Raw genomic sequence first — 19,120 nt, 5'->3', positions numbered from 1 at the left:
CTAGAAAGTGATGGAGCAACAAAGTAAAAGACACCTGACCCAACATAGCAGACAAGTTCCTTTGTCTAAAGCTCCCTTCCTACCTTTGGACTATTTTGTGTGATAGAAATATACTCGTGTTTGAGAAAGGAAATTCTCTTCTATTTGAGCCATCATATGTTTGGGATCTCTGAATTAGAGTAGCTTACATATTATCCTAAGTACACTTGTGTTCAAGGAAGTGATAGGAATTGATCACCAGGAAGTGATCATCATTTGTTTTCCAACATGGAAAAATGAGATTAAAATGAGCATATAATATATGTTGTGCATGGTTTTCCTAGTTTTATTTGCTTGCATTTATATTTCTGGTGTTTTTTTGTATAGAAATCATTTTATTATCTAATTACATAGGTGTTTATTACATTTTATTTATTACTTTTCATGCTTATACTTTACATGCATATATATTAGAATTTCATTGACTAATTTTCACAATTGTCTTCATCAGATAGAAAGGAAATAAGTGTATGACTTTTTTACTTCATAGAATAAATGGAACCAAATGAGCACATTTTAAATTTCTTAAAAGCTGCATTTATGTTAGCTTTTAGAAATTGAATATCTTGGCCAGCGCCGTGGCTTAACAGGCTAATCCTCTACCTTGTGGTGCTGGCACACCAGGTTCTAGTCCCGGTTGGGGCGCCGGATTCTATCCCGGTTGCCCCTCTTCCAGGCCAGCTCTCTGCTATGGCCCGGGAAGGCAGGGGAGGATGGCCCAAGTGCTTGGGCCCTGCACCCGCATGGGAGACCAGGAGAAGCACCTGGCTCCTGCCTTTGGATCAGCAAGATGTGCCGGCCACAGCAGCCATTGGAGGGTGAACCAACGGCAAAAAGGAAGACCTTTCTCTCTGTCTCTCTCTCTCACTATCCACTCTGCCTGTCAAAAAAAAAAAAAAAGAAATTGAATATCTTTCCCTATAACTAAAGGTATAGTTTGGAATACGTTGGCTTATTTTCCAACTGAATTTGCATTGACTGTGGTTCAAGGCATTTGTTAATGTTTTGTTGCAACATCCAGTTTTTCTTTTTTTTTGTTTATTCTTTTTTTAACTTTTATTTAATAAATATAAATTTGCAAAGTAAAAAAAAAAAAAGAATGGCAATGTCCTCATCTACACTCTAAGGGTAAAGGCTAAAGCTAAGCTTTTATATGGGCTAGACAGTTTCCGTCTTTTCCAGAATAGAAAGACAAAAATTATATCAAATTCAAAGGATGCATCAATTAGTAAGCCAGTAACCATTGTGGGATCCTAAAATAATAAACCATCTCAAATTAATAATCAAAAAAAAAGAATTTCATTGAACATGTTGATACTTTTTTAAAAAAAATGCTTCTTTTTTGAAACGACTTATTTATCTATATGAAAGACAGAGAATGTTCCCTTGCATCCCTTCATGCAAGAGAGAGAGAGAGAGAGAGAGAGAGAGAGAGAGAGAGAGAAAATAATTTTCCATTTGCTCTTTCACCTGCTAAATGCCAGCAACAACCAGAATTGAGCCAGGCCAAGCCAGGAGCCTGGTACTCCATCTGGTCTCCCATGGGGGTAGCAGGGACCCAAGCACGTGAGCCATCAGGATACATCCCAGGGTGTACATTAGCAGGAAGCTGGATTAGAAGCAAAGAAGTCAGATCTTAAAGCAGGCATTCCAGTTAGTGATGTGGGAGATCCAAGTGGTAGCTTAACCATTGTTCCACAATACCTATCCAGAGCATGTCATATTATTTTTAATACATTTTCCATTTTTAAAAGTATAAATCACAAAACATTTGCTTTATCATAAAATACTCCTTTGTAGTATGTTTTTATTGTTTTATACAATTCAATTATATGAATATGCAATAATTCATTTAATCTGCATAATGTGTATTTGAGTTTCACTTTCTCCATTATTTCACACTTATTTTTGTCATACTACCATAATTATCTTTATGCATAAATCTTTCTACATATTTGCATTTTTTCTGTAGAACAGAATGTAAAAAGTTAAATAGCTACTTCAAGTACTGTGAATTTTCCTAGAATTTTAACTTTTACTATCACATTGCCCTCCATAAACAAGGTATCAAATTATATACCCACCAATAGTATGAGATTTTTTTAAAAAAATATTTATTTCTTTATATGAGAGGCACAGTTAGAGAGAGAGGGAGAGACAGAGAGAGAGAGAGAGGTCTTCCATCCACTGGTTCACTCCCCAGATGGCCACAACTGCCTGAGCTAGGCTCATCCGAAGTCAGGAGCCAGGAGCCTCCTCCTGGTCCCCGACATGCGTGCAGGGTCCCAAGGAATTGGGCCGTCTTTTGCTGCTTTCCCAAGTGCACCAGCAGGGAGCTGGACTGGAAGTGGAGCAGCCGGGACCTGAACCCATTCCCACATGGGATGCTGGCATTGCAGGCAGAGGATTCACATGCCAAGCCACAGCACCAGCCCCAAGATATTTTTAATTTTGATAAGTCCAATTGCTATTCTTTTGCCTTCTATGGAATCTTTATCTTCCCTCTGATTGTAAATTTTGTATATGTCTTATTCTGTAAGTTTTATAATTTGGGTGTTTTCATTTAAATATATGATCCGTTTTGAATTAATTTTCATGTGGTATAAAGTAAAAGGCAAAGTTTTTTCTTCTGTAAGGATTTCCAGTTGTTTAAACACCATTTGTCTAAAGGAGAATACTTTCCCCACTGAATTTCCTTAACATCTTTGTAACAAAGCAATTATTAATATATGCATGGAACTGTTTCTGGACTCTGCTGTAATGATTTGCTTGTACTTACTCTACTAGTACACCATGCTTATTATTACATCTTAAATCTTGAAATCATATGATGCAAGCCTCCAGATGTGTGTTTTTTTTTTCAAAACTATTTTATGTATTATAGGTCTGCATTTTCACATAAACTTGGGGGTAAATTTGTGAATTTACAGAAAAATGCCTTGTAGGATTTTGATTCTGACTGTATTGACTTTATAGAGCAATTTGGAGAGAATTGATATCTTAACAGTATTGAATCTCCTGATGTTGATCATGATATGTCTTCAGATTTATTTCAGTCTTTAGTTTCATTCACCAGTGTTTTGTGGTTTTCAATGTATCAGTTCACTATATATTAAAATGTTTTTCCTAAATGTATCTTGGAAGCTACCCAAGTGGTATATGTTTACATTTCAATTTCTAATTGTACATTACTAACATATAGGAATAAAATTGAATTTTGTGTATTATCATGTAACTGCAACCTTCCTATATTCAATGCTTAGTCTTACAGTAGGTTTATAGTAGACTTCTTAATATTTTCTAAATATAGGATCATTTGATCTGCAAATACAAACGTTTCTGTTTGAACCAGAAATGACTGGAGTTTTGCTGGTTTCAGTTCTGAAAATTCAGCAAGATTCTTGGACTACACATTCATTGGCTCACATCATGGAAGAGCCGCATGTTCCTGGGAGGCCCTCACGAGAGGAGCCATCAGCTGCCCTGTCCTTTTCCAAGTTCTAAAAATGCAACTGCCTGTACAGTCTATATTTATATAATGACTTAACAGAAGAGACAGGTGGTTGGGATTTTTTTTACCCAACTTAATCCTGGTTTTCAAATAAAAAATAGCATTTTTTTGTTAGTTTTTAAAGCAAGTATGCTGACTTTTCTACTTTTACTACATGGGAACAATACAGAAAAGTATTAAGAATTAGAAAAATCCACTCTCGGGCCCTTTTCTTGGCTCACCCCATCTATCGCATTTTGATAGAGGTAAAACGGAGAGCATCGGCAGCAGAGCACAGCAAGCAGGAGGAAGTGTATCCTGGGAACAGAAGCGAGGGAGAGGAAGTCCTCCAGGAAGTGGGAATGGCCAACAGCCCCTGAGAAGACACTGCCCTTCCCTGGCCAGCAGAGAAAGGCACAAGAATACACAACGAAGGGAAAGTGACAGGGCACGGGCTGGTGACGTTAAAAGACACATGAGATGAGGGTGGGTGGGCGGGAGGCGGGCCGACAAGCCCGGCCCACTCCGGGCTTCAGGAGGAGGCTAGAGATAGGGGCGCGGCCGTTGGCTGTGACAGAAAGCTCACGTCATTGACCAAAGCTGAGTCATTCGCCTAAGAGCAGCGTCAGAAGCGGCAGTGGTTCTCCTGTTTCTCGGTGCTACCTGTTCCCGGGGGCCCTCAGGGCTTGCGGTCCAGGGGCAGCCGGGGAGAGCAGGAGGCTGCAGGGCGGCAGGTGAGGGGCCCGAGCGGGGTCCCTAGGGTTGGTGAGGGAGAGCTGCCTGGTGCCGCCGCCCACCGCGGGCACGGGTGCCCCGAGGCGGAGCAACAGAGAGCCGCCGCGGGTGGCAACCCAGGGGCCCACAGGTGGGCGCCCCGGGGGGCGGTGGCTGACCTGCCCCTTGGCCCCCAGGCTACGGCCCCCCGGACACCCGCTCCCCTGCGCGGCGCCGGCTTCTTCGACAGCCCCGGCCCGGCCCCTAGCTCCTGGTGGTCGGCGGGGGACGCAGCGGCTGAGGGCCGGGACCCGGGCGCAGGCGAGGGCCGCGGGAAGGGGTCCATGCAGGACGGCGGGGCGGCGGGGCCGCGGGGCGGGGCCGGTGGGGGCGTGGAGGCAGCGCGGACCCCGGGGCTGCAGCTGCCCCTCTCCCCGACCCCGCCGTCTGCAGGTCTGAGGCGCTGAGTGTCGCGGCGGCGAGAATCGGGAGGAGGAGGAGACCACAAGGATAGGCCCAGGTCGGTGCGACAGACCGGGGTGGGGGGGCGTGGGTAGCGTGCGGAAACCCCATCTGGGACCCCAGACCCCTCCTCGGGCCGTGCCTCCCCCTCCTCATTCTGCCCGCCCCGACCCTCCCTGGTCTTCCCTGGTCTTCCCTGCCATTCTCCATTTTTGTACCTACTGATGCCTGGAGATGGACCTGCAGGGAAAATGGTGGTCTTTGGGGGAGGGAGGGGCTGGGAGTGGGGCCCCTGGAGGACGCAGAGGGCCTCTGGGGTCGGAGAATGACGTTTGCCAGCGGCCTGGGCATCCGGAAAGGTGCATAGTAGGGCCTCTGTCCTCGGTGCTGATCCGTCCACCAGGGATTCAGGCTCTCTCTGTCTTTTGTCTCCTAGGAGAAATGGAGTCCAAAGAGGAACAAGCAGTGAAAAACCTCAGCGTGCAAACTGCCGACCAGGAAAACGAAGCAAAAGATGAAAAGGAACAAGAAAATAAAAGGGAGCCCGTGGCCCTCCCTTTGGAAGCTGGAGAATACTTGGTGCCTAGAGGAAACCGTAGACGGTTCCGCGCTAGGCAGCCCATTGTGCATTACAGATGGGGCATGATACATAGGCTTGGAGGGCCGCAAGCAAGAGTGGGAGAAGAAAATATGGAAAGGTTTGGGGAGGAGCTGAGACAGCTGATGCAGAAGCTGCAGGAAAAGCAGTTGAGTCACAGTTTGCGGGCTGTCAGTACTGACCCCCCTCACCATGACCACCATGATGAGTTCTGCCTTATGCCCTGAATCCTGAGGTGGCCCCCTGCTTTCTAAACTTACGCATTTTTGTCAGCCTTATGTATTGATGTAAACCTTTTGACGTTACATATTTCTTGTGGGTCTTCTATTACCAACTTCTAATTGAATATTATGTCTTTGACCCAGTTTGTAAGTTTCTGTCAGCAGGGGAGTTTTACCGATCACATGGGAACATGCTCATTACATATTGTGCAGTTAATAAAGCAAATTAAAAAGCAATCTGTGTTCTTTTTCACTTCAGTTATATATGAACATAAATATTTATGTGCATAGTCTATTTCTTCATGGTAGAACTATGAGGGATTTTTGTTACTGATTATTTTATGATTTTCAAACTTGAACAAACTAATAAAAGAGCTTGACCACATTATAAAAATAATATGAGTGGCTGGCATTGTGGGAGAGCAGGATAAGCTGTCACCTGCAATGCTGGCATCCCATATGAGCATTGCGATGTGCCCTGCTAATGTACCTAAGAGAAAAGCAGGAGATGGCTCAAGTGTTTGGGCCCCTAAACCCATGTGGGAGACCCAAATAAAACTCCTAGCTCCTGGCTTTGGCCTGGCTGGGTCAGGCCACTATGGCAACTGGGGAATGGACGAGTGGATGGAAGATTCTCTAAATCTCTCTCCCTCTCTCTAACGCTATCTTTGAAATAAAATCTTTAAAAAATTAAAAATTCAACCTATGGAAAAGTGTTTAACATTTTACAAAAAGCAATGTGAGAACTCACTAAACACTTGTGAGAGAATCTCAGTTTTAGCTTGCCTCTGGGATCTCTTATTTAGAAATACTTGTATAATATAATGATGAGAGACAGAGAGAAAGGTCGTCCTTCCATTGGTTCACCCCCCAAATGGCTACCACGGCCGGCGCGCTGAGCCAATCCGAAGCCAGGAGCCAAGTGCTTCCTCCTGGTTTCTCATGCGGATGCAGGGCCCAAGCACTTGGGCCATCCTCCACTGCCTTCCTGGGCCACAGCAGAGAGCTAGACTGGAAGAGGAGCAACTGGGATAGAACTGGCACCCCAACCGGGACTAGAACCCTGAGTGCCGGTGCCACAGGTGGAGGATTAGCCTAGTGAGCCATGGGGCTGGCTGAGACAAAGGTTTTTAACGTGAAGATAAATACCTCCCTAGGACTACTGTGTGGACTAGATGAAGTAAGTTCTTGAGCTTTCTTTAAGTTCTCATTCCAACTGATATGAACATGATCTAACTTTCTATATATTCCCTTCAGTTACTAGGGAATGGTTATAAAGCAAGTGCTTCCTTATAATCACAAGTCCAGTGAGTTAAGTGGTAGGTACTTGATTCCTCTGCTGCTATACTGATTCCCAACCTCTTCCTTGGGTATTGCTCTATTTTTTACATCTTGCTTCCTATACTGGTCCCTGCCACTACAAATATTCAGGAATCCTCAAGGTGAGAAAGTCCTGCTGATCTCTCTGGAACTCTAAATGGATTGATGGATTGAGCCTTCCTTGCTCTAGAAAAACATGGACAAGTCCCCTCTTCTTATTTAGTTTTGTGGAATGACCTAGTCTAGTTCTTCCTTAGGGGTAGTTCTCTCCGAGGAAACTTTCCCTGATTCAGCAGATTTCATAAGATGTGCAAGAACACAGCTCATTTTCGATCACTCATACCAGTCCACATCCACCTGAAACCTACAAATGTATGGAATTTTGTTATCCTAGATTGAGTTGGACACAAAGAGATCATGCCAGTGGATCAGTGGGTATCCAAGCATGAGGATTTTTATCAGAAGCCCATAGGAGTACTATTGGGGTTAAGTGTCTCAATAGAACTCGGAAAACAAATTGTTTCCCACCCCTAGAGTATGTTTATCAGCTGAAATACTTTTTATGTATGAATAACTTCATCCATAGAACAGGAATTGGCAAACAGTTCATAGGTAAAATCTGGCCCACTGCCTATTTTTGTCCTATAAGAATGATTTTTACATCTAAAAATATTTTAGTATTTATTTATTTTAAAGAATTACATAAAAGAGGAAGATACATAGAGTGATTCCATCTGCTGCTTCACTCACCAAATGGCCACAGCTACCTGGGCTGGCCCAGGCTGAAGCCAGGAGCCTAGAACTCCAACCAGGTCTCCCAGATGAGTGCAGGGCCCCATGCCCTTGGGCCATCTTCCACTGACTTCCAGGCGCAATTGCAGTGAGTTCTGGGTGAGAAGTGGAGCAAATGGGACTCAAACCAGTGGTCAAATCAGATGCCGGCATCACAGGCAGTGACTTAACCTGCTGTGGCACAACACTGGCCCTTGAGTTTTACATTTCCTTGTGGTTAAAAAAATTAGAAATATTAGTCAATGAAAGTAATATATGAAATTAAAATTTGGTATCCATAGTCTTACTCACACACAAGCATGCTGATTCATATTTCCTATGGTTGTTTTTGTACGACAGAAGTAGAGTTGAGTAGTTGTGGAAAGGACAGCATGGTTTGCCTACAAAGACTAAATATTATTATCTGGGTCTAACAGAAAAGACTCACCACATCCTGCCATAGACTATAACATCACAATAGCACTTGTGAAACCAAAGACCTCTCCCCCCCCGCAGGTACAAGAGGAACAAGACACACTCATGAAAGACAGAAGTTTATAGAAAGAAATTGATAGTTGATTTTTAAAATTTTATTTATTTTTATTCTTTTGAAAGGCAGAGAAAGAGAATGTACTTCCCTCTGCTAGCTCTCTCCCCAAATGCTGAGCCAGGCTGAAGTTGAGAGGCCAGAACTCCACCTGGGTCTCAGAGAGATGGCAAGAACTTAGCTACTTGAGCCATCATGTGCTGCCTCCCAGAGTGCATATTAGCAGGAAGCTAGATCAGAAACAGAACTGGGACTTGAACCCAGGTATTCCAATGTGGGATGTGGGTATCCCAAGTAATGTCTGAACCCCTGGGCAGAATGCCTGCCCCAGGATTGAGTTTAAAGGGACGGAAAGCAGATGAACAGAGATGTTTGTGTCCTACCAGAACTTCCACTACAGATTGCCAATGTTGATACCAGTTTCAGTGGAAAACAAAAGTATTTTCAGCCTATGGCTATTTAGGAATTCCTTCGTGAAGAAAAAATAAAGCTCACATGTGAACTGATGGTATGTCGGTGATAGAGGGAAAGACATACACATGCCTAACAACACTGTGTATCTAACAACACTGTGTATTTCTTATGTGTCTAGGCAGATCCAGGTCGCCTGTCACACTCTCAGAGAAGGATGGATTTAGAATTCTAATCTTTAGAGAGAGTTCTTTGCCAATCAGTTTCCCTTGGCTTTTAACAAAGTGTGTAGATCTAAAGAATCATCTGAGGGTGTAGCATGTGAGTGGTTAAGCTCCATGTAAACAAAGCAAGCAACAACAACTATCAGAAAGTAAACAAAAGGCAACAAAGGAGTAGGGCAGTTGTTCCTTTGAGGGAAGGAGCCAATGTCTAGGATCTGGATGCATCTGTGGATATATCATTTCTATGTGTCATATGGTGAGCCTTTTCTCATTTAGAGAATGAGAAAAGTGAAAGTGATAAGACAAATTCTTCCCACAGAAGCCTCAGAATTCTGGTAAAGAGCAGTCAATAGATTAGGGATTGTGTGCTGGTTTTCAGAGAAAAGAGATGTTTAAAAAGGAGGTTTGAAATATAGATGTTATTTTTTTTAAATATTTATTTGTTTGAAAGGCAGAGTGGGAGGGAGGGAGGAAGGGAGGGAGGAAGGAGAGAGAGAGAGAGAGAGAGAGAGAGAGAGAGAGAGAGAGAGACTTCTATCTGCAGGTTCTCTTTCCCAAATGCCTGCAGCTAGAGCTGGGCCAGGCTAAAGCCTGAAGCTGGGAACTTAATATAGGTCTTCCACACGGGTGGCAAAGACTCAACTACTTGGGCCATCATCTGCTGCCTCCCATATTGCACATTGGCAGCAAGCTGGAATGGAGAGCCAAGCTGGAATTCAAACCCAGGCACTCTGATACAGGATGTGGTTGTTCAAAACACTCACTTCTGATATGTTTTAATAATGAAATATGCTAGGACCAGTGTTGTGGTGTAGCAGGTTAAGCCGCTGCCTGCAATGCTGGCATACCATATGGGTGTTTCTTTGTGCTCTGGCTGTTACACTTCCAATCAAGCTCCTTGTTAACAGCCTGGGAAGGCAGCAGATGATGGCCCAAGTACTTGGGCCCCTGCCACTTGGGAGACCTCAGTGAAGCTCCTGGTTTCTGGCTTCAGCCTGGCCCAGCCCTGACCATTGTGGCCATTGAGGGAGTGAGCCAGCAGATGGAAGATGAAGTATGTCTATGTCTGGATTTCCCCCTGTGCAGTACAGGAGTTCTTATTAGATGGCCAGCATATATTTTGCTAAGTTAATCAATAAACACATTTGTGTACTGTATAGTCATACTTCTAAACTACTGTGCATTACTTTCAACATAAAAAGAAAATAAATAGAATGAAGTCAGTGTAAATGGCAGAGTATGGAGCTCTAAGGACAAGGAATAATTATGAGAATGAACTTTGTTAGAAACATAGAAGTAGTCAAAGGTTTACTGTGAAAAAGTCAATATTGAATAAAAAAATGGCAATTTGACTATGATAAGAGAGCTTTGTGCCATTTTAACATAGTCTTGAATTACCCCATTTGGCATAGTGAGTCTTGAAGATAGGTGCCTGGGTCCTAGTGTGGGTACTTGCACCCAAAAGTGACAGAGAGACTTTATTCTCAAGGATTTATGTTCGAATGTTTTGACCTATTTGGAGGTTACCTGAAGGACTGAAGTAAGGTGTTTGCCTTTGTTTTGAAAAGCTAATGAGTAATTTATTTTGGTGAATATGGGCCTTGAACATATTCTGTGTATAAGAGGGAATCTAGAAAGTCATATATATATCCAGGGCAGTATTCATGTTCACAATAAATTTGAGAAAACCCTAAACTTTCACCTCTGACGTATCTTAATGCTCAGGATGAGCAGGAAAGTGAAGTTTAAGGCAGAGTTGTAAACAGACTGATTAAATCTTGTACCTAACACAGCCAATCTGAGAGGTACAGATTGAGAGATAATTCCTTTCCTATGTCTCTCTCTTTTTGCATTTAAGGGAAGCTCTGCCAAGCCACTGTCTGATCACAAGCTAAAAGGAAGGAGATCTCAGAGACCATATAACAAAGTGTGTAGTCTTTAAGAAATAGCTTATATAAGTCATTGAACAAACAACAAGCTATAATCCACAGAAAACAACAAGAGCCTACAGAGGAGGATTAATCTCATGTCCAGGGTTACTGTATTTACACTATTTAAAATGTCTAATTTGACAAAAAAAATTAAGGAATATAAAGAAACAAGAAATTATAGCTTATTCATGGGTAACATAAAAATGAACACAAATTGTTCCTGGATGAGCTCAGATGTTACCCTTACTAGTTTAAAAACCAAATCAATTGTTTCAAATATGCTCAAAGGGCTAAAACATGAACTGAAAGAAACAAGGAAGAAAGATACCACCAAATAGAAAATAGCAATAAAGATATATAAATTGTAAAAATAGGAATCGGGAATGGGTGTTTGGTCTAGCAGTTAAAATGCCTTCATCCTATATTAGAGTGCCTAGTTTCAATTCTTGGCTCTGGGTCTTAACTCCAGCTTCCCATCAATGTAGATTCTGGGAGGCAGTGGTGATGGTTAAAGTAACCGTGTTCTTGCCATTCATAGATTGAGTTCCTGGCCCCTGGGTTCAACCATAGTCCAACCCTGGCTCTTGCAGCCATTTGGGGGTGTGAACCAGTATATGGGAATGTTCTCTCTTATAAATACAAAATAATTTTAAAAACAAATCAATAGAAATCTATTACTGAAAAATACAAATAAACTGAAAGGAAAATTTCTTCTGTTTTTTAAAGATTTATTCAGTTATTTAAAAGAGAGAGAAAAGGAGAGGCAGAGAGAGAGAGAGAGAGAGAGAGAGAGAGAGAGAGGTCTTCCATCTGGTGGTTCACTCCCAAATTGGCCTCAACAGCCGGAACTGCGTCAACCTGAAGCTAGGAGCCAGGAGCTTCTTCCGGGTCTCCCATGCGGGTGCAAGGGCCCAAAGCCTTGGGCCATCTTCTACTGCTTTCCCAGGCCATAGCAGAGAACTGGATTGGAAGAGGAGCAGCTGATACTCGAACCAGCACCCATATGGGATGCTGGCACTGCAGGCAGTGGCTTTACCCGCTGTGCCACAGCACTGGCCCCGAAAGGAAAATTTCACTGAAGCATTTAAAACACAAATTTGATAAGGAATAAGAAAGAATCAGTAAATTTGAAGACAGGGCAGTTGACACCACCCATTCTGAGCAGCAGGTAAAAAACATGAGAGGAAACAAATGGATTTCTAAGGTTTCATCAAGTATACCAACGTATGCATAATATGAATTCTAGAAGGAGAGAAGAGAAAGGGCAAAAATAATACTTGAATAAATAATGGGGGTCAGCTCTGTGGCATAGCAGATTAAGCCACTGCCTGCAAAATTGGCATTCCATATGGGTACCCTTTGGATTCCCAGCTGCTCCACTTCTGATCCAGCAGCTGAAGATGCATCCCATATCAGAATACCTGGATTTGAGTCCTGTCTCTGGTTCCAATTCCAGCTCCACACCGCCTGGGAGGCAATAGGTGATGGTTCAAGTACTTGGGTCCCTGACATCCATGTGGTACATCTGGACTGAGTTTCCAGTCTTCTGGTTTCAGCCTGGACCAGCCATGGTTGTGATAGACCTTTGGGAAGTGAATCAGCAGATGGAAGGCATGCTCTCTGTCTCGGTCTCTGTCTCTTTGTCTCTCTGCCTTTCAAATAAACAGAAATAAATAGTTTTAGAAATAAATTACCTGCTTTTTAAAAATTTTTCTGAGGAATAAATTTAGGCAAGGAGGTGGAATCCTTATATACCTTCACTGGACTTCCCGTGAAGTACATCAATAGCTTTGTCATAGCACACAGTCTTTTTTTAAAAAGTTTGTTATTATTTATTTGAAAGTCAGAGTTACACACAGAGAGAAGGAAATGGAGATGGAGATGGAGAGAGAGAGAGAGAGAGAGAGAGAGAGAGAGAGAGGTCTTCCATTCACTGGTTTACTCTCCAATTGGCCACAATGGCCAGAGCTGTGCCAATCTGAAGCCAAGAGCCAGGAGCCTCCTCCAGGTCTCCCAAGAGGGTGCAGAGGCCCAAAGACTTGGACCATCTTCCACTGCTTTCCCAGGCCATAGCAGAGAGCTGGATTGGAAGTGGAGCCGGGGCCAGCGCTGTGGCGCAATGGGTTAATCCTCTGATAGCGGCATCCCATGTGAGCGCTGGTTCTAGTTTCACCTTCCCCTCTTCCAATCCAGCTCTCTGCTAATGGCCTGGGAAAGCAGTGGAGGATGGCCCGAGTCCTTGGGCCCCTGCACCCACATGGGAGACCAGGAAGAAGCTCCTGGCTCCTGGCTCCTGGCTTCAGATCAGTGTAGCTCTGGCCATTGAGGCCATCTGGGGAGTGAACCAACGGAAGGAAGACCTTTATCTCTGTCTCTCCCTCTCACTGTCTGTAACTCTACCTCTCAAATAAATAAATAAAATCTTTAAAAAAAAAGGAAAGAAAAAAAAAGAAATATAGTGGAGCCGCTGGGACTTGAAACAGCACCTATATGGGATGCTGGCACTGCAGGTGGTGGCTTTACGCACTATGCTACAGCGCCGACCCCAGCACACAGTCTACAGAAAATATCTTAAATGGCATGCACCCGGTTCCAAGAGGATAGGTATGCCATTATATTAAAACATCTTCCTCCAAGGAGATTCATTTAACACACTCATTAAGGACATACAAATCCTCCCTTAGTCTTCTGGTGTTCTGAAAGCAACATAGTCCTCGTTCACAAATTTGACTTAATCTCACTGATGCTGTTACTTACAAATCATCTTAATACAAAAGGCTCTAAAATCTGTCCAAATTAAAGTCAATGGACACTCCTGTTGGTGTCTTCAGAGATCCCTTCATTGTAGAGATCTGTGCAACTTCCTCTCAAGTCACCTATGTCTCCAAATCACCTATCATTGCTATATGTTGCCTATCAATTTCTGATGTTAAAAACTGCCCCCTTTAAGCTCGATCCATGATATTCACCATTAGAGTGAAAATCACTGGCCTCCAGTGCTGGCATCCCATATAGGCACCGGTTTCAGTCCCGGCTGCTCTACTTCTGATCCAGCTCTCTGCTATGGCCTGGGAAAGCAGCAGAAGATGGCACAAGTCCTTGGGCCCTGCACCTGCATGGGGGACCCGGAGGAAGCTCCTGGCTCCTGGCTTCGGATAGGCGCAGCTCTGGCCCTTGCAGCCAATTAGGGAGTGAACCAGTGGATGGAAAACCTCTCTCTCTCTCTCTCTCTCCCTCTCTCTCTCTCTTTCTCCCTTTCCCTCCCCCCTCCCTCTCCTTCTCTCTCTGTGTAACAATGACTTTCAAATAAATAAATAAATAAATCTTTTTTTAAAAAAGAATCTTAAAATCATTTTTATTAAAATACTGAGTTTACTTAACATGTATATTTTTGTCTTGCCACCACTTCTGAGCACCGTTACTACTGTGGCCTATCATAACATTCCATAGATATTTAAAACCAAGCAAAAGGTGGAGACCATCTTTAAAAGTAATCAGGCATTTTGGACAACACATTCTTGGCAATGGAAACTAGGCAACATTTATCAAACATGATAGGAAAAGTTCTTACTCTGAATTATAAAAAGGAACGTAGATACAAATTGTTATAGAAATGAAACAAAGATGGAAAATGTTAACAAACAGTCCAAATTATTTTCTTAAAGAGACTTCTTTCAGTGCCAAAGATCTTGACTAGCCTTCTGGTCAGTCATCTGGAAGCAATTCTTCACATGATTGATGAACTTGGTTTCCGCTTTGGGAAGAAAACCACCTTTTCCTATACTTGCTTGAAGTTTTGCTTTAATGTTTTCTACAGAAATAGGTCCTTTTAGTGTTTAGGAGTTTTTTTTCTTTTTTCTTTCTTTCTTCCTTTTTTTTTTTTTTTGTAGGATTCTTGACCTTTTGATCTCCGTGTTGATGATTTTAAGTCTTTCCCATTCTGGTCTGATTTTTTATGCATTTTTTTGGCTGGGATATCTCATAGAGGGTTCTTCACTGAGGCATTTTCTTCAGTTTCTGCACCACCATCATTATCATTTTCTTCATCATCATCTTATCAGCAGTAATTTTTACTTTTTTTTTTATGGTACCTTGCTACCACTTCCAGGGGTAAATTGCTTTCCAGATATACTTCACAGTTTTATGTCCTCCTGTTCTTAATCTTCTGACTCTGCATCTTCCTCCACAGCTACTAAGTGCTGTCCATTAATATGTTCAGACCCTGAACCTTAAAAACACAGGTGGCAAGCCCCCAAGGGAAACCATTGGCTGTACAGGCATTTTCAAAGTTGCCAGTATTACTTTAATTGAACTGCCTTCATAATTCATCGCCTCTGCTTCAACAATGTGCATTTCATCCTTTGCACTGACTATTCTTAAGGACAACTAGTGCTCATTTCTTTTTGTCATTGTCCACTTTAAAATGATATTCTTTGTCAGCCTTTGGTTCACGACTAAAAAGATAGTTCTGAAACCTCAGGGGGCTCATGTCCATGTCCATAACATCTTCCATAGAGTTTTGGTTTGTGCTTAGGTGGGAGAGAAGGTGGAGGACAGAGATAGAAGACTACTGCTATAAAGAACAGCTGTATAGAGTGGAATCAAGCCCAAGAAACGTAAAATCTTATAAAGTGCCCTTGGATCACATCCATACACAAAAAAATTAACTCAAAATGGATCAAAGACCTAAATGTAAAAGCTAAAACTATAAAAGTCTTAGAAGAAGAGGGTAAAGGGTGTAAATCTTCATGACCTTGGATTTAGTGGTGGATTTTCAGATATGATACAAAAATTACATGCAACAAAATAAAAAATATAAATTGAAATTCATCAAAATGAAAACTTTCTTTTGTCAAAGGACATTATCAAGAAAGTGAAAAGATAGACTACAGAATAGAAGGAAATATTTTCAGATCATATATCTGATAAGGGGTTAATGTTCAGAATATATAAAGAATTTTTATAATGAAACAACAAAAAGACAACCATGTTTTAAAAATGGGCAGAGAACTTGGATAGTTCTCCAAAGAAGATATACAAATATCCAAGAAGTACATGAAAAGATACTCAACATCATTACTCACTAGGAAAATCCAAATCAAAACTACTTCTCACTCAGTAGAATGATAAATAAAGAAAATGGAAGGTAATTATTTTTGTAAGGGTATGATGAAATTGAAACTCTTCTAGCTTGCTGGTAGGAATGCAAAATGTCACAGCTGCCACGGAATACAATTTAGTGATTTCTCAAAAGTTTAAGCATAGAATTATCATATGATCCAGTAATTCTACTTTTAGATAATTACCCAATAGAAATAAACACATATATCCACACAAAAACTTATACAGGGATGTTTATCGCATCAATATTCACAATAGTCAAAAGGAAGAAACAACCCAAATATCCACTAATGAATTGATCAACAAAATGGGGTATGTGCATACAATTACATTTTTAAAAAGGTTTGTTTATTTGAAAGGCAGAGTTGCAAAGAGAGAGGGAGAGACAGAGATTGAGAGACATCTTTCATCTGCTGGTTCACTCCCTCACTGGTCACAACAGCCAGGGCTGGGCTGGTCCTAAGCCAGGAGCCAGGAGCTTCTTCTGAGTCTCTCACATTAGTGCAGGGGCCCAAAGACCTGGGCCATCCTCTGCTGTTTTCCCAGGCACATTAGCAGGGAACTGGATCACAAGTGGAGCAGCTGGAACTCAAATCAGTGCCCATATGGAATGCTGATGTCACAAGTGGTGGCTTTACCCACTACACCACAATCCTGGCCCCAATACAATGAAATATTATTCATTAATAAAAGGAAATTAAATATTGTATATGCTACAATGTAGATGAACCTTGAAAATATGCTAAATGAAAGAAGCCAGACACAACGTATCTCATATTCTATAATTCTATTTATATGAAGTATCAAGCATAATAATATAAATATCAAGGTAAATACAAGATAGAGAGATTAATCATTGGTAGGAACTGAGGAGGAGGTGGAATTGTGGGTATTGAGTTTCCTTTTGGGTTGATGAAACTCTTTTGGAAGTAGAATGGCAGTTGATCACCTTGAATGTACTATACGGCACTGAATTGCACATTTTAAAATTGTTTGCTTTATGTTCTGTGAATTTATCCTTAAAACAGAGAATCATGATAGCTCTGTTTGAAAAATATATGTGTTCGGGGGCCGACACTGTGGTGTAGTGGGTTAAGCCACCGCCTGCAGTGCCCGCATCCCATATGGGCGCCGGTTCGAGACCCGGCTGCTCCACTTCCTAACCAGCTCTCTGCTATGGCTTGGGAAAGCAGTAGAAGATGGCCCAAATCCTTGGGCCCCTGTACCTGCATGGGAGACCCGGAAAAAGCTCCTGGCTCCTGCCTTCGGATCGGCACAGCTCCGGCTGTGTGGCCAATTGGGGAGTGAACCAGTGGATGGAAAACCTCTCTCTCTCTCTGCTCTCTCTGTGTAACTCTGACTTTCAAATAAATAAATAAATAAATAAATCTTTTAAAAAATATATGTGCTCAAAAGTTTGTTTTCTGGGCCACTGGCCTTCACCTTCTTATATTACATATCCCTTTGAACATCTAATGAGAGCAGTGGACCCTATTCTCAGCAAATATACACATCAAGTACAATTTATATACTCTATCCACCTCCCCACCACACACAGAAGCATGAACACAATTTTGAACATGATTCTCGTGAATTCATAGTGCAGTAATGCCTGAACCCAAGGAGTAGGTAAGCTCCTTTAACAAGGCTCAGTGACTGCTTGGCTCTTCCACTTGCCATTTTATTCCCAAGTAGCTGCTGCTTCTCCTTTCTGTGTATTTCTGTCTCAAAATGCCTGCTTGCTCATTATGCCAGCCTACTTGTATATCAGCACTTAGCAGCTTCCTAGGGTACAGATCTTCTTCTCACAAAAGTGTATATACTACACTACTTTCTAAACATATGCAACCTGGCAGCCCATTGCAGGGGGTCCCACAGATTTTTGTCAGTTGAGAACATCTAGTCTAGGCCAATCAGTATGGTCAGCACATCAGCATTCCTCAGGCGTGGGCCAAAATTCGGAGGAGGGAGCATCTTGTGCACAGCCAGGCTTCTCCTAGGTGCCTAAAAGATGAAGGTAGCAGAGCTGAGAGACCCAGTAGGCCACACCTCCCGAGTGAGACGGGAGATAGCAGGCAGGGGCCATGGAAGAGTCTACTTGGATACCATGAATAATGGAAGAGACCAGCCTGGTCTAGGGGCTCTCCCCATAGCAACCATTTCCAAACTTCACGGAAATCCTCAGCTCAGGGCTCTTGTTCTGACTTCCAGTGGCATGAATACTGTTCCCCTCTCTGTTAGGGGACTTACCCCTTTGGGAATGCGGGGGAGGGAGCAGGAAAGGAGCCTAAGGCATTTACTCAGGTCACGCCCATGGTCACCTGTGCATGTAGGTTTTGGAGTGATCAACAGAGTGAGGTGCCTGAATGCAGAGGCTGAGAGGCTCTGGTATATTGGTGGAGGAGGTGGACAGCACGTTTCTCCCACCTCTTGATAGGATACTTAGGATGGGGCCATCTCTGCATCCCTCACACCTTCAGTCGCCTTTGTGTAACAGCTCTTCTCTCTGCCCAGAGCTAAGCGTCCAAATATTCAAAACTGACCTTGTGTCAACCGTCAGATTCCGGCAAGTCTACTGATCACCCAGCAATTGTTTGAGAACACTAACACTGTTTTTAAAATAAAATAAACATGACAGAACTAGCTATTTATGAGAAGTTTAAAAACATATTTTTGCATGCAGCCAAGTACATCCAATTTCTATATAGGGAAAGTTAATGTTTTGAACTTAATTTGGTCCGAGTAAAAAATTTTCAAATCTTGTCACATATCTTTTCTATCTTACAGACTCTTCTAAGTTTGAAAAGGGCTTATTTAATTTTGTGGTAATATATGAATATTTCATGCTGAAGGGAGTCAATTAAATAAAACTGAAAAAAAAAAGAAAATCTCTGTTTCAACTACTTACTTTCCTACTTGACAGTCTACCCTGTATTCACGGTGTGAAGGTCTCACGAGTGAACACCAATGGCTGAGTGGAAAAGTAGACAGAAATAGGCACGTTGGGAGAAAAGAAGGGAAAATATTCCTGAGAGCTCTTCTCAATGGCTGGTAGTCCCAGAAGATGCAGCCCCTCCCTGATCATCGCAGAATAAATACATACGCCCGGGGGGAAGGGGCCACATTCAACCTCTGCCATTAGCAAAGGCCAAAATGAGCCGCAGAGCTCTATGCAGGGCACTGTCAGGGCGAGGGTGCAGGGGTGCGGGGGTGCAGGAGGGGGAGGACTGGCTCCTGACGCACTTTGTGCCGCTGGGAGGGGAACTAGGGA

The 19,120-nt window shown here is 42.6% G+C and overlaps 1 protein-coding gene and 1 pseudogene across 2 annotated transcripts; one reads left to right on the top strand and one right to left on the bottom strand.

Annotated features, from left to right (window-relative positions):
• The first annotated feature begins 4,133 nt into the window (after positions 1–4,133).
• On the top strand, positions 4,134–5,754 carry LOC133753233 (protein BEX1-like). Of its 2 annotated transcripts, XM_062183689.1 has the most exons (3): positions 4,134–4,263; positions 4,697–4,763; positions 5,142–5,754. In XM_062183689.1, the coding sequence occupies exon 3, from the start codon at positions 5,147–5,149 to the stop codon at positions 5,528–5,530; it is 384 nt and encodes a 127-aa protein (XP_062039673.1). In that variant the 5' UTR covers positions 4,134–4,263; positions 4,697–4,763; positions 5,142–5,146; the 3' UTR covers positions 5,531–5,754. The 2 variants fall into 2 exon arrangements, with proteins under 2 accessions (XP_062039673.1, XP_062039674.1); XM_062183690.1 differs by lacking the exon at positions 4,697–4,763.
• Positions 5,755–14,379: 8,625 nt separating this feature from the next.
• LOC133753315 (nucleophosmin-like) lies at positions 14,380–15,241 on the bottom strand (annotated as a pseudogene).
• Between the last annotated feature and the right edge of the window lie 3,879 nt (positions 15,242–19,120).

Source organism: Lepus europaeus, chromosome X (assembly GCF_033115175.1).
Source record: "Lepus europaeus isolate LE1 chromosome X, mLepTim1.pri, whole genome shotgun sequence".
Taxonomy (NCBI): Eukaryota; Metazoa; Chordata; class Mammalia; order Lagomorpha; family Leporidae; genus Lepus; species Lepus europaeus.
The sequence above is the reverse complement of the archived record's forward strand: the minus strand, read 5'-3'. Positions and strand labels throughout refer to the sequence as shown.

Bases quoted from the DNA above. Each gene is read 5' to 3' on its own strand.
- LOC133753233 (XM_062183690.1), top strand. From the start codon at position 5,147: ATGGAGTCCAAAGAGGAACAAGCAGTGAAAAACCTCAGCGTGCAAACT.